The sequence below is a fragment of the Anomaloglossus baeobatrachus genome, chromosome 1 (assembly GCF_048569485.1).
Source record: "Anomaloglossus baeobatrachus isolate aAnoBae1 chromosome 1, aAnoBae1.hap1, whole genome shotgun sequence".
Classification (NCBI taxonomy): domain Eukaryota; kingdom Metazoa; phylum Chordata; class Amphibia; order Anura; family Aromobatidae; genus Anomaloglossus; species Anomaloglossus baeobatrachus.
In genome coordinates this window covers 623566816-623580302 of record NC_134353.1, presented here as the reverse complement: position 1 = coordinate 623580302, position 13487 = coordinate 623566816, and the positions used below count along the sequence as shown (strand labels likewise).

The 13487-nt window shown below is 36.8% G+C and overlaps 1 protein-coding gene across 6 annotated transcripts in view; it reads left to right on the top strand.

The window, feature by feature from the left end:
* The window catches only part of SHC3 (SHC adaptor protein 3), a 172961-nt gene extending 160175 nt beyond the window's left edge, over window positions 1-12786 (top strand). For all 6 annotated transcript variants that reach the window (XM_075318856.1, XM_075318864.1, XM_075318847.1 and 3 more), the window contains one exon: window positions 4676-12786. In XM_075318856.1, coding sequence (XP_075174971.1) covers window positions 4676-4804 — 129 coding nt within the window. In that variant the 3' untranslated portion in view covers window positions 4805-12786. The remainder of the gene's footprint in view (window positions 1-4675) is intronic.
* The last annotated feature ends 701 nt before the right edge of the window (window positions 12787-13487 follow it).

Genomic DNA, 13487 nt, shown 5'->3' with positions numbered 1-13487 from the left:
TGATCGCTGCTGCGTCGCTGTCTTTGACAGCTAAGCAGCGATCATAACAGCGACTTACAAGGTCTCTGTTACGTCACTGAAAATGGTGACGTAACAGCGACATCGTTGTCGCTGTCGCTATGTGTGAACCCAGCCTAAGTCTGGGGTAGGGGGCCTGGGATCCACCTACTGTAAACTCTCTGCTTACCTGGGGGATTTGTCAGTCTGTTTGAGAACTTGAAGAGAGAGGAAGAAGATTGATCCTCTGGTCTGAAGCTGCGGCTTCTCAGAGAGACCTGGACATTTATTTATCACTTTCTGGACTATATTCGTGTTTCTTTACTAATTTTACTCTTGGTTTTGTGGATTACGTTATGGACTGTTTGATTTGCTTGGAATAAATGCTTATTAGATTGCTCACTCATCACTCGCTCTGTTGATTGTGTGATATGGGAGAAGAACACCTTCACATATGTGATTCAGATGCAACCACTGATGGAACGTTCCCTATAATGTAGCAGATGGAAGCACTCTGGATGCCATCTGGCCTATGATTTGGTTGTTTCCATCTTTTAATTGTGCAAAAAAGTGCAGTTGGCCACAGTTTTGTGCACGTCTGAAAAGAAGGACAGTTCTGAACAAAGCCTAGATATAGTCCAAAGTTATTCTGCTTTCTCATTATAGAGAATGGATCTGTCAGGGGTTTTATCTGACTCATGTCATTTGGAGATTTAGATAGAAAGTGTTCATAGTAGAGCTTAGGATCAATGTGATCCAAAATTTTATGTAAACTTTTTTCAATAATCAACAAAATCGACAAAAAACAAAACACACACCACCATCATCTTTTAGTGGGTGGACTTTCCACATTATTAGTAACAAAAAAACTATGGAAACTATGGAAAAGCGAAACAGATCCACTCAAAAGAAGTCTATGAATTCTGTGTTCCCAAATTTAAATGCACCCATCCTTTCTGATCCCCACAGCGTGCCTACATGACATTTATCATCCACATGTTTGGCATTACTGTAGAGAGGAGAGCCCACTTAATTTACAAGGTGCATGTCTTCAAAAGCTGGGCACAACATATGGGCACTACAAAGTACTGGGCACTAAAATGTTTGGGCACTAGAAAGTATGGGCACTGCAATGGAAGATTTACAACATTTTCTCAGCAACATCCATTGCTGCATGTTTCTGGAAAACTTCCATGGAGTCAGAATCATCACTACACCTGTAAATAAATTTCCAGAGGGGTGTAATTTCCACATTGATGTCACTTGAGGGGATATTCTGCTCTTTTGGCACTTTGAGCTCTGTATATGGAGTCTGCAAACTATTCTAGAAAAATCTGTGCTTCAAGTGTCAAATAGTGCACCTTCCCTCACCGTGTGGCTAAACATTACTGTACAGCCACAAATGGGGTAGGGCCTTGTTCAGCAGAAATTGTGTGACAAATTTTGGTGTCATTTTCTACCCATTTTCTTTGCGAAAATTTAAATTCTGGGGATAAAAAAATGTTTTGTGGTAAAAAAGTAATTATTTCTTCTTCATAGCCCAATAGTATAAAGTTCTCTGAAACACGTGTGGTTTAAATATGATCTCTGCACTGAATTTATTGAGGGGTATAGTTTGTAAGATGGAGTCACTTGAGGGGGGTTTCTCCTGTTTTGTCACCTCAGGGGCTCTACCAATTTGACATGGCATTTACAAACCATAACAGCAAAATCTGCACTATAATATGGCATTTCTTCTTCAAATGTGACATGGCATCCACAATCTATTCCAGCCAGTATGATGCTCCAAAATTGAAGTAGTGCTAATTCCCTTCTGAGCCCTACTGCATGCCCAAACAGTAATTGTTCATGACAAATGCGGTATCAGTGTTCTCAGGAGAAATTACACAACAATTTGTATAGTCCATTTTTTCCTGTTACCCTTGTGAAAATGAAAAATCTGGGACTAAATCAACATTTTTGTGGGAAACAATTGATTTTTTTATATTCACAGCACACTGCCACAATGAGGAGTTTGCACGATTGGCAACCAGCTAATACTATAAGGCAGCCATAAGAATGTGCCATTAGGATCGTTCACCCTCTAAGAACAGCCATTGGGGACCTCCCTTTATCATTAAAGTGAACCCTGAAGCATCAGGCCTCATGCCCATTTTCCTCAAGGGAATATACATTGGGACCCTAGTGTGTTTTGTATGCATCATTGAAGTATCTTGAAGCATCAGACTGTCTGAAGACACATCAGAAATCAGGATACTTGTGGAAATACGGAAAATCCTGTCTTTGTCTGTATGAAGGGGGGTCAATGCAGAGATCGCTATAGATCTCAGTCATCTCATATGAAATTAATTAGTTGACTCCTCAGAGGGTGACAGATGTGGAGATCGTTATAGATCTTTATCAACCCATGTGGAACCAATCTCTGTGTGTTTATCATTACACCACCTGTAACTAGTCTGCCAAAAATTGACAGTACTAGAGGATATATGAACCAGTGTTATTATACACCATATTCAACTCTGTATGTTTAAGATATGTAAATGAGTGTTATTCTATACCATACTCTATCTTGTACGGTATATTTAAATGACCCCTGATGAACCTCCCTCTGGGAGGAGAAACGTGTCGGGTCGAGTAGGGGCATGGGTTAGCAAATATTGCAACCTAAGAATTTGGTGCATCGTATTGAACCTGCATTTAATGGTACCCTGATTGGATCCGGAGCCATAGGGATACATTTCGTTGTTATTAAGACCTGGACTTGTGACTGCTGACCTTGGACAGACAGAGAGTAGGATTTCAGTTTAATGTGTGAGACTCTCTACATCACAATTGTTAAGTAATACAAACATTGAAATAAGTGCCAGGTATTTGATAAAGGGGTACCTTTTATGTGTGTTTTTGTTGGCATGGTTATGGGAAGATGTGGAATTTAGGTACACAATTTTAACAATAAAGTGTTTTGTATTATATGTCACTTTTGTAATAAATGGAATTTCAAAAAATTCGGAAGTTTTTAGAGTCTGTGACAAATTTTTTATATTCATGGCTCAAGATTATAAATTTCTGTGAACTACCTGAGAGTTCGAGGTGCTCCCCACATTTTTAGATAAATTTCCCTGAAGGGTGTAGTTCTCAAGATGGGGTGACTAGTGAAAGATTTCAAAAATGGTGCTGAACTACTGATATAAAATAGACATGTGGTAAATGTTATTTGTTAACAATTTTGTGTGGCATAACTCTCTGGTGTAAGGTCATAAAAAAATCTACATTTGAAATTTTCATTTTTTTTTCACATTTTTGATATTTTTTATATTGATACATGCAAATCAAATAGACCTATTTTTACCACTAAAATGAAGTGCAAAATGTTAATAAAAAACAATCTCAGATTTACTGGGATATGTTGTAGCTTTCCAGAGTTATGTCCACATAAAATGATGATGAAAAAACAAAAATGCTAGCACTAAATGTGCACTACAGCACTAAAAATTCCAACTGTACTCATTATAAATGAAATTTTTGGCAAAAAATTGCAATTTCTTGAGCCACCCCGCCACTCCACGGCAATCTCAGTAGGGGCAGTCCTAACACTAAAATATTTTTATAAAATGTGCCAAACGGCCTCACATATGAAATAGCAGAACTGCTCTCAGCAGCACTCACCTGGTCTATAATAAGTACAATTTTTTTAGTGCTGTAGTGCACATTTAGTGCTAGCTTTTTTGTTTTTTCTTCATAAAATGATGATGGTCAGATTTGTAAAATTTAGCCTTGTCAGAAATGTGAAAACAGGCTTTGAGGTGAAGGGTTTAAAAGAAGGCATGGCTCTCAAGGTAATAATGCAGAGCAGCCTAAAGTAATGTCCCTAGACTCCTGGGTACAATGCCCCCTTGGTAAAGACCTTAAATATTAACACTAAATAAAAAGGCCTGTATCATATAACACTATGGAAGATTTTAAGAAAACAAAAATGGGAAAATCAATGATAATGCAATAACTGAAAAATGTCTCACTTTTGACCTGGTGAAAGGTCCTTTTTATTCTTTAAGATTGTCTTCCAGGAAATGTAGATAATTTTATAAATGCCAGAGACTGCTTAAATATGGCAAAATAATCACATCCAGCAGCTCCCGTTCTGAGGCTTAGTTAGTCCCTACTAGTCTGTATTTTCTGGTATTGACCTTGATTCACCAGAAATGGCCAATAATGCCAGTTCAGTCTATCGCAAGCGAGGTGGTGACCTGCCTCATCTAATAATTTGTTGAGTTTCTCTTGTGTGTCAGGCTTGGGACCAAGAAACACAAAGCAGCATACACTGGTTGGACCTCAAAGACATGGGTTAGCACTGTTGTTTTTGCAGTGGTGGGGTCTTGGCTTGAAATCTCACCAAGGACAACATCCGCTAGAAGGTTGTATATTCTCCACATGTCAATGTGGGTTTCTTTGGCACTGCAAAGACATACTGATAGGGGATTTAGATTGTGAACCCCAAAGGGACAGCAATGTAAAATGGTGAAGTGCTGTGCAATTAATGCCACTATATAAGATAAATAAAATCAAACCAGTGCTCTAGGGGATCGGCAAGGATTTTAATTATTTTATAAAATAGTAATATTACCTGAAATTCTCCCTTAATAAATACTGATTTACTTTCAAACTTGTCTTTTTTTTCCAGGTTAGAACAAAAGATCGTGTTTTTGACAGCATTGGTCATCTTATCAATCACCACCTGGAAAACCATTTGCCCATTGTGTCCTCCGGAAGTGAATTATGCTTGAAACAGCCTGTTGATGGAAGGCCTTGATACTACAGTCGCTTCCACTGCTCCAGTGTATCTTTTTGGGGTCCGCAACAGACGTCAGTGCAATAGGAACATCGTTTATGAGTCAAGTCAATATACTTGACCCATACAATAAGTGGCACTTCTTGAAACATAATTTTTATAAAATTGTTTGATCCCTTAATGTGAATATAAGGTGTGTGTATATATACACTGAAATATGTATATATAGATATAAATATATTTATATTTTTGGAGACAATGGGAAAAGAATAAGACTGGTATGATTTATTGATAACAGAACAATAATTGTGGTATTTCAGATTGACATCCAATACAGTGTTCTGATTTAATAAGTAAAATGCTGCATGATCTGATCATGGTTTTACCTAATAAGCACAAAACAAGAAGACTGGACAGAAGTTAGAGAAATACTATTTAGTGCTGCAAGGTGTTGAGAACTTTGGTGATACAAAAAGATTTTTTTTTTCTGTTGGTGGATGTGATTGCTTGAACACACTATCCAATATGTACTGTTATATAGCATTAAAGAAATCCAGCAATTTGGGATTTTTTTATCGGCTTTTAAACGTATTGATAGCAGTTTATATACCGCACTATTACAGATCACGCAGCTATCTAGCTGTAATGAGCCGCAGGTGGTATAAGCTGGTTATAGGGTCAGGGGTATTAATATCCCATTGTACTACAAATTTTAACTAACTTTGCACTGATGAAGCTAGCATAGTGGTACCTATTTATTCAAAAAGCATTTTATCAAAAAAAGAAAGGAATGTATAAATTGGTATCTTTAACGGCATCACTTGTTATGATGCAATGTTTGGTTTATTGTATTTCATGTGTATTGCCGTATGTAACAAAATATATATTCTATATGATATTATATATGAAGGCCTATTTGTGCCTGAGCCTATAAAGTCGTTATTTTTATCTACGATTTCTTGTACACATTTTTAAATAGTTTTCTATGTATTATTCCTACAATGACATAAGTGAAGAGCATAGATATTTTTTCATCTTTATAATGCATTACTAGGATGTAGCATTAGCTGCCACTGAACGGCAGCATTATGTACTGTAGAATCTCATCCAATTTCTTCCCATACAGTATATATCATGTTCTATTGGTGGTGCATGCTACAAGAAGCGCTTTTAACTTTAAAATGATCTTTGCATGATAGACAGTTGTACGCCATCAAAACTAAATTTCAGTGACAGATTGATTCATGGTAACCAAATATTTGTGTAATCTATGGAAATATACCAAATGGACATAACATGGATCAGCCTACGCGGAATTTGGTAAAATCATATCAACTTCGTACTATTGAGCAGTATATTGGTTTATTATTAATAAGTAATTTGTTATTACTTATTCTATAACATGTATGGAATTACAGTTATGTACACAGTAATCAATAGGCTTTGTTTCAGGGCCTATTTTAATTCATTGAATTGAACAAATTTCAAATTCCCTATAAACATGGGATGACAAGGGATGACAACTATCCAACAAAATAGTGAGCTTTTGGCCATGTGTGTGTGTGTGTGTGTGTGTCCATAATTAAAAATAAATAAATATATAAATAGATTGTTTATTGATGTTTTTGAATCTGAAGAAGATGGTGCAGGGGCTTGTAATTGTAAGTATCATCATTTGACAGATCCCAGTAATTGTCAGTGTGTTCAGCACTCCTCCCTCCATGGCATCCGGATTGCATCTCCTCCTTACTCACACAGAGCTGCAGTATATACTCCTTTTGCCATATGATATTCCTGACAGTGTATGTGTGAAGAAGGTTGTTACATACTGAAATGTCACATATCTATACACTTTTTTCCACATTATAATTAAAGTATTCACTGCTGCAAATTTAAGTACAGAGTTAGATCTTATCCGGGCACCTCTACCCACCAGGAGTGCCCGAATTCTCGTTAAACAACGTTCCATCCAATTACGCTATTGTGTCCAACATACCAAATGGAAACCAACAGAAAATATATTAACACTAGAAGTCCCAGAGAGGGGTCATTTAACATTTCTACCTTTGGAACCCAGAGACGGGTCAAATGACCTGAAGGATTTGCAGTCTCTGTCGGCTCACTCGCCAACCGAGCTCTCTCTTTTGGTAGAGGAGGAGTCTCCTCATCTGCAAGATAAAAAATTTCAAATTAACATTTTGTTTTGGTTTTAAATAAAAAAGATAGTCTAAGGGTCATTTGACCCTCTTTCGGGACTTCAGGGGGGAGCTCAAAATGTCTGGGACTTCTAGTGTTAAGCAAAGTCCAAAGTTGCAGACTTGCATTTACTTTCTTCGTCAGAGTTCCATCAAAATCTAAGCTTCAGATTTAAGGTCCAGGTTGCCTTCCAGCCCTAGATTTTTCTTTCTTTTTGTATTTATGCTGTCGACGGTCAGAAATTTGTGGTACATGACTAGAGGAATGGCAGCTCTTCAGCAACTGGGATTTTGGCCCGTGGCTGAAATTATTTAATCACTTACAAAATCAAACTACAGTTCTAGCCTGGTAGAGGACTAGTCTCGTGCCACACACACTGTGTGTCACATATATTATTGCACCAGTCTACAGTAATCACCTACATAATCCATTGACGAAATTTAGATTTTTTTTTTTGGCGTCTATTTATATTTTTTGACACTGTCAATATTAAAGGTACTGAAGAAATTATACTTTAATTTTTCCATAAACATGGTGTAATATGAACCAGATTATGTCATGGCAATACATAACGTGAAAAAGGTCCAAGGTCAATTAGCGTAAATCATAATCTGTCTGGAAATTTGTCCAGCAATTCATAACATATCATACATCTGTTTTTTTCTAATGATTCTAAAAAATGTATGGGCTATCAACAGAATTAATGTCTGAAAGGTTGTGTTCCTTGACCTATGTTTTACTATGAGAGGTGGTCCTGGTTCTCTTACTAATAGATATCCTAATAAAGGGAATCTCTCAGCGGGTTTTTGCTATGTATTCTGAAGGCAGCATGCTGCACAGTTTAAAACATAGAATTCAGGGGTGCCTGTCTTGTCAAGGTCCAATCTGTTATTTATTTGTTATATTTGTTTAAGGACACAGCAGGATTTCTAACTGCTCAAACTACAATGTCATGCGCGTAGCAGTCTGGCATGCCCCCGCCTGTGATTGACACCTCATTGTCAATGTACAGTCTCTATTGGGAGCATGGTGGGTGTGGGACAGCTTTCTCAGCTCTGCTACATGACTAAGGCTAAGAACACACTTTGCGTTCACCTACTTGCAGTTCTAAATGCACGTTTTGGGCTTAATTGATTTGACCAAAGTTGTCTTTTTCTGAACTTTAGTGCTGAAAACGCATGCGTATTTACCGCGTTTTAGATGCGTTTTCAGCGCTTTTTACCTGCGTTTTCACCTGCGTTTAGACAGATGCGTTTTGAACATCAAGACATTGCTTAATAAAGTTTAAACAGCCAAACAGAATGAAAAAAGAGAAAAAAAGGATCAAATCTATATTAATGGGAAAAATAATGAAAATAGATATGTTTCTTAAAATTATAGCGGTAATATACATTTTAACGCTAAAATAGCAATAAATGCATATTTTTCTTAAATTTAATTGTCGGATTATGTGTGTGTGTAAAGGGAGATATCAAATCATTATTTTGATGTCCAAAAAGCATGCGTTTTGGTAGTCCAAAACGCATGTTTTCTGCACTGAAAAAGCAGGTAAAAAGCAGGAATTTGAAGGAATCTTGGTTTTTGCCATTTCTCATTGACTTCAATGTTCGCAAAACGCACCCAAAATGGCAAAAACAACTGACATGCTGCTTCTTTGAAGGCATGGTTTTTGTCACAAAATATGTAAATTAAACGCAGCGTTTAGAAACGCAAAGTGCGGTCTAGAAATCCCCATTTTCCATGGACTGCTGGAAAATCAAAACGCATGCCTTTTGGCATGAAAAAGCTGCTTCTCAAAACGGACCTAAAAAGCACCTGAAACGCAGGTGGAAACGCAAAGTGCGGTCTTAGCCTAAATCTACAAACTCTAATTGTGTCAAGACAGCTTGCTCAATAATCTCAGTGATACATCGTTGGATTCAGGATCTATTTGCCTACATCTTGCTGCTCTCAGATGAGATAGCCAAAACCTGCTGACAGATTCCCTTTAATATCTGAATTAGTAAAGCACTTGAAACCTGAAATCTACATTGCAGGAACTGTTAATAGATTTTATAGGTAGTCTAGCAGAAAGTCTAACATTTCATGCAGACTCACGTGGATTGATATTAACACTATTATTCACACTGTATAGGAAACTTGAGAATTGCAAGTGTTTGCGGTGCAGCAGATGAATTTTATATTTGTGAAATCGTCTGATGACAAGAAGATCAACTTATTTCTTGATTTACCAAATGGACAGTATTGTAAGGAAAAAGAATTGTACATTTAAAATGTAGTAAAACCTTGTTTAGTGCGATCTTTTACATTTGGATTGCCTTTTTACTATTGGCTGGTCATGACTGGCAGCCAATTATATTTATTGTTGAAAAATTTGTAAAGATTACACATTATTGTTGGGAATTTTTAGAGATTAAAGATGATGACAGATAATTAATTGCAGGGAGAAAAGAAAATGCAGTACACATATTGTATATGATATTATGCTTAATATTTCAGAACAATGGTCAAAATTTTTGCATTGCCTTTTTGAAACAAACAAACAAACTAAAGAAAACAGATTTAATATTATTACAACGGTATTAAAAGCAGCACACTTGGGTGTAGTGTTAACATTCATTATGTTTAAGTACAGTATCTTGGTTTCCAATGTAGCTTATGTCTGTATTTTAATGCACTCATGGGAAAACCAATAAGGCCATTTGTACATATAGATAAATATATATATATATATTTAGATTTATATACTGTATGTGGGTGAGTGTGTATATATATATACAGTATATATATATATATATATATATATATACAGATACACACATGTATACAAGAAAGAAAAATTATAAATATATATATATATATATATATATATATATACTGTATATGTTTTAACATTTCACTAAAAATTGTAAATATAGGAAGATAATCCACAATAGCTATGGGTAAATAAATGGTTGAATAAGTGTGTCTAATATAATCTAAGAACAAATATGACCTTTTGCTGATAGGTTAGATTTTAAGAAACTTCAAACCAAACTACAAGTACTCCTGAGCTGGGAAAGTAGTCATTTATTGCATTTATCTACAAATAACCAGTTTACTGCAGTCTCATTTGTTTTTAAAAGCAAAAATTATATTTATTTGCAGATGCAATGATAATGTGCAGCTAAATAGCACTTTATTTTGAGAGCACTTTAGTCACTCCCCAGCACATTGACTGACAGCCAGCTCTGCAGCATATGTGTGCAGCCTGTATATATAGAGCAGGCTGTCAATCAGTGTGCAGGGGAGTGATTACAGTGCACCCACTTTGTAATGAGCAGTGACTGTAATAATGCCAGCACTTCCCTGATGACTGGAAGTGAGCAGCTACAGGGTGAATAAAACTTTATTTTTTTACTTATAAGCTGCACTTTTAGTAACACAAAAATACATTGTTAAAATGCTATTTATATGCAGATTAACACTTTGTTGTGCACTGATATTCATACATTATAATGAGAGCTAGTTTACTTGTAGCATTCAAATAATGCAATAATACAATTTGGTCAAGTGAAAAAGTCATACTGGTGAACATTTATGCTTACTTAATGCTTTTATTTACAATGATATATACTGCATAAGGCCCCCAATACTTATTTGTCAGGACCAGTTGACCATCTTATGTGCAATGGGGTCTTCTGTCTCTTTTTAGTGGGGTCTCCTGATGATGTCAAGAGGGAGATGTATCATCCAACGGATGTCTAAAGCAGTGCTTCTCAAACAGTGAGTCGGACCAGTGAGGTGCCCCTAGATGTTGGTGAGGCACAGCTCTGGAGGTGGTTGCTATAGAGGTGAATATAAGGCTGAACAGATTGTTTCTCAGCTGCAGATGCTGAAGGTCAGGCATCATTTTGGTGCATCTAGTGAGGTCTAGGCTTCATCTTAATTTCTCCAGTGAGGTATTTGTAGAAAAAAATTGAGAAGCCCTTATCTATGGTGTATGAAAACATAGAGTTTGAAGGTGTTGGGGAAAATAACCTAAACAGCCATAAGGAGAAAGTCAATAAATTACAATATATTTAAACGGGTTGTCTGCTCTTAAAATTTAGACTCACCTTTGGTGCTTGCACTGTTCCAGTGGTTTCGACGCTGTCTCCAGGGATTGCATAACTTCGCTCTCTCTGCCTTTGGATATATCACATACATCCGGAGGAAGAGAGAGCAGCAGCATTCACCACCTCTGGATGTAAGCAATTTGTCCAAAGGCGGAGACAATGAAACAGCCGTTGATTGGCTGCCAGGTTGACGTGAAGTCACACAGTTACGAAATCCCAGGAGACACAGTTCCGACAATGCTGGAATGGTGCCAATACGGGAGGTGAGTATATGAGTATACAGTGATGAGCAAAAGGGTAACAATGTTTTGCACTTTTGATTTTCAGGCTCTATGTTTCACCATCCACTACGTCTTTGAGAGTGAGACTACCTTAATTTTATAGACAATCATCTTGGCTATCTCATTCATAAATTTAACTTGCAGCTATTTAGAATATGATTAGTTACTGCATTGTTATTGTATGGCTCTTGGTGTTTTAATTTTTTTTTTCTTCCTCTATACTACAAATTACAACCTGTTCTCACATTCCCCAATAGTTCAGCGCGTTAAGAGGTTGCTTCTCAAGTGAAAGGTCACTGGTTCAAAATTAAGGAGCAGCCATGAAGATTTCCCAAGAAAACAGAAACAGCATCATCCAGCTCATCGATAGAGGTCTTTCGAGCCAAGAAAATAGCCAAACTGCACCATGTGAGTGCCATGGCAGTTGGAAAAATATAAAGTGAAGTACATCCATCCATTCAAAAGGCAAGAGGTGGACGTCCAGGCAAAATATTGGAGTCAACAAGTTGGCACATCACAAACTCTATCAGTTCTAGCACAACAAACACGGCTGTGGAGGTGGCTCGTATACTTCATAATAGTGAGATCACAGATTTCCATGGAAGCACCGTGTGACACACAAGTCTGGAATGGTGGCCTGAAATAAGGTGAAGAAGCCTCAACTTTTATATCATCATAAGAAGCGACAGCTTCAGATATAATAAAAAAATATGAAAAGCGGACAGAGAGGAAAACAGGAGACCTGGAGCCGCGAGACAAAAGTTAATAGACTTGGCTCTGATGGGTGGCAAATGAGTTTCGAAGAAACTAAGGAAAAAGGAGCTAATGGATGAGAAATTGAATGAACTGTCAAGTTCATTGCAGGAAGCCTGATGATATGGGGTAGTTTCATACCCAAAGGTATTGGATACTAGACTAAGATCGATGGTGGTCTCAATGCTGAGCTATATGTGAGTATCCTACAAGATGATTTACTTCATACACTCAAGTACTATGGGTATGAAAAGGATAACATAGTGTTCCAGCAAGACAATGACCCAAAGCATACATCGAGACTGGTAAAAAAATGGTTTAATGATAATGAAGTAGAGGTGCTGGATTGGCCACTACAATCCTCAGATATTAACCCAATCGAACACTTGGAGTAGAGTTGAAGAAAAAGCTGTATACATACTCAAGTGAGGTGACCAGTATACACCAACATTGGGACTGTGTAGAAGGGACCTGGGATCAGATTTTGGTTGATACATGCTTTAATCTGATTGAGAGCATGACCAGAAGGATTCAGGCAGTGTTGAAAATACTAGTAAAATAATAAAAAATAAAATTTCACCTTTTTAGAAGCAAAACAATAACAATGCAGAAACATTACATTAATTTACATAACTGATCATATGCTAAACAGTTGCAAGTCAAATTTATGTTTGAAATAGCCAAAATGATTGTCTATAAAATAAAGTAGTTTCATACTCAAAGCTATAATAGAAGGTGAGATATGCCGCCTGAAAGCTAAAAGTTCAAAACATTATTACCCTTTTGCTTGCCATTGTAAGTTTTATTAATTTAAATGGAGGAAACATACGGACTGAGAAGAGTTTATCCAATTAGTGAACTACCCCTTTAAAGGGAACCTGACACTTTGAAAATGTCATTCAGTCTATAATTAGTATGTTATAGAGTGGAGGGAATAGATTGATATATAGTTTTGTGAGAAAAGATGCATTATAACATGTATTTTAGTCACATAGACCTCTGCCCTGTTTGGCATTTTCAATCCAGTAAGGCGGTCCTATTAATGATTGACAAGTATTTCTGTATGCATACCTATACAAAGAAAGCTGTGAGTCACTGATAGGTGTCTACTGGACTGAAAATGCCAAACATAGCTGAGGTTTATGTGACCCTAATGGTGGAAGGATTTCTTCAAAGCAGGTGGAGCTTACTAACCAGGTTCATGTGTACAGGTAGCAGGAAGAAGTATATATTCTGCATTCATTTGTTCAGTTCATGTTGAGGCTGTACTATTGTTTTCCACTATGTTACTGCCCTCATTTTCTCTATTAGCATCTATATTATAAACTCAGCTTCTCCTATGCAATTATGAGATAATGTCATTTATTTGCATACACT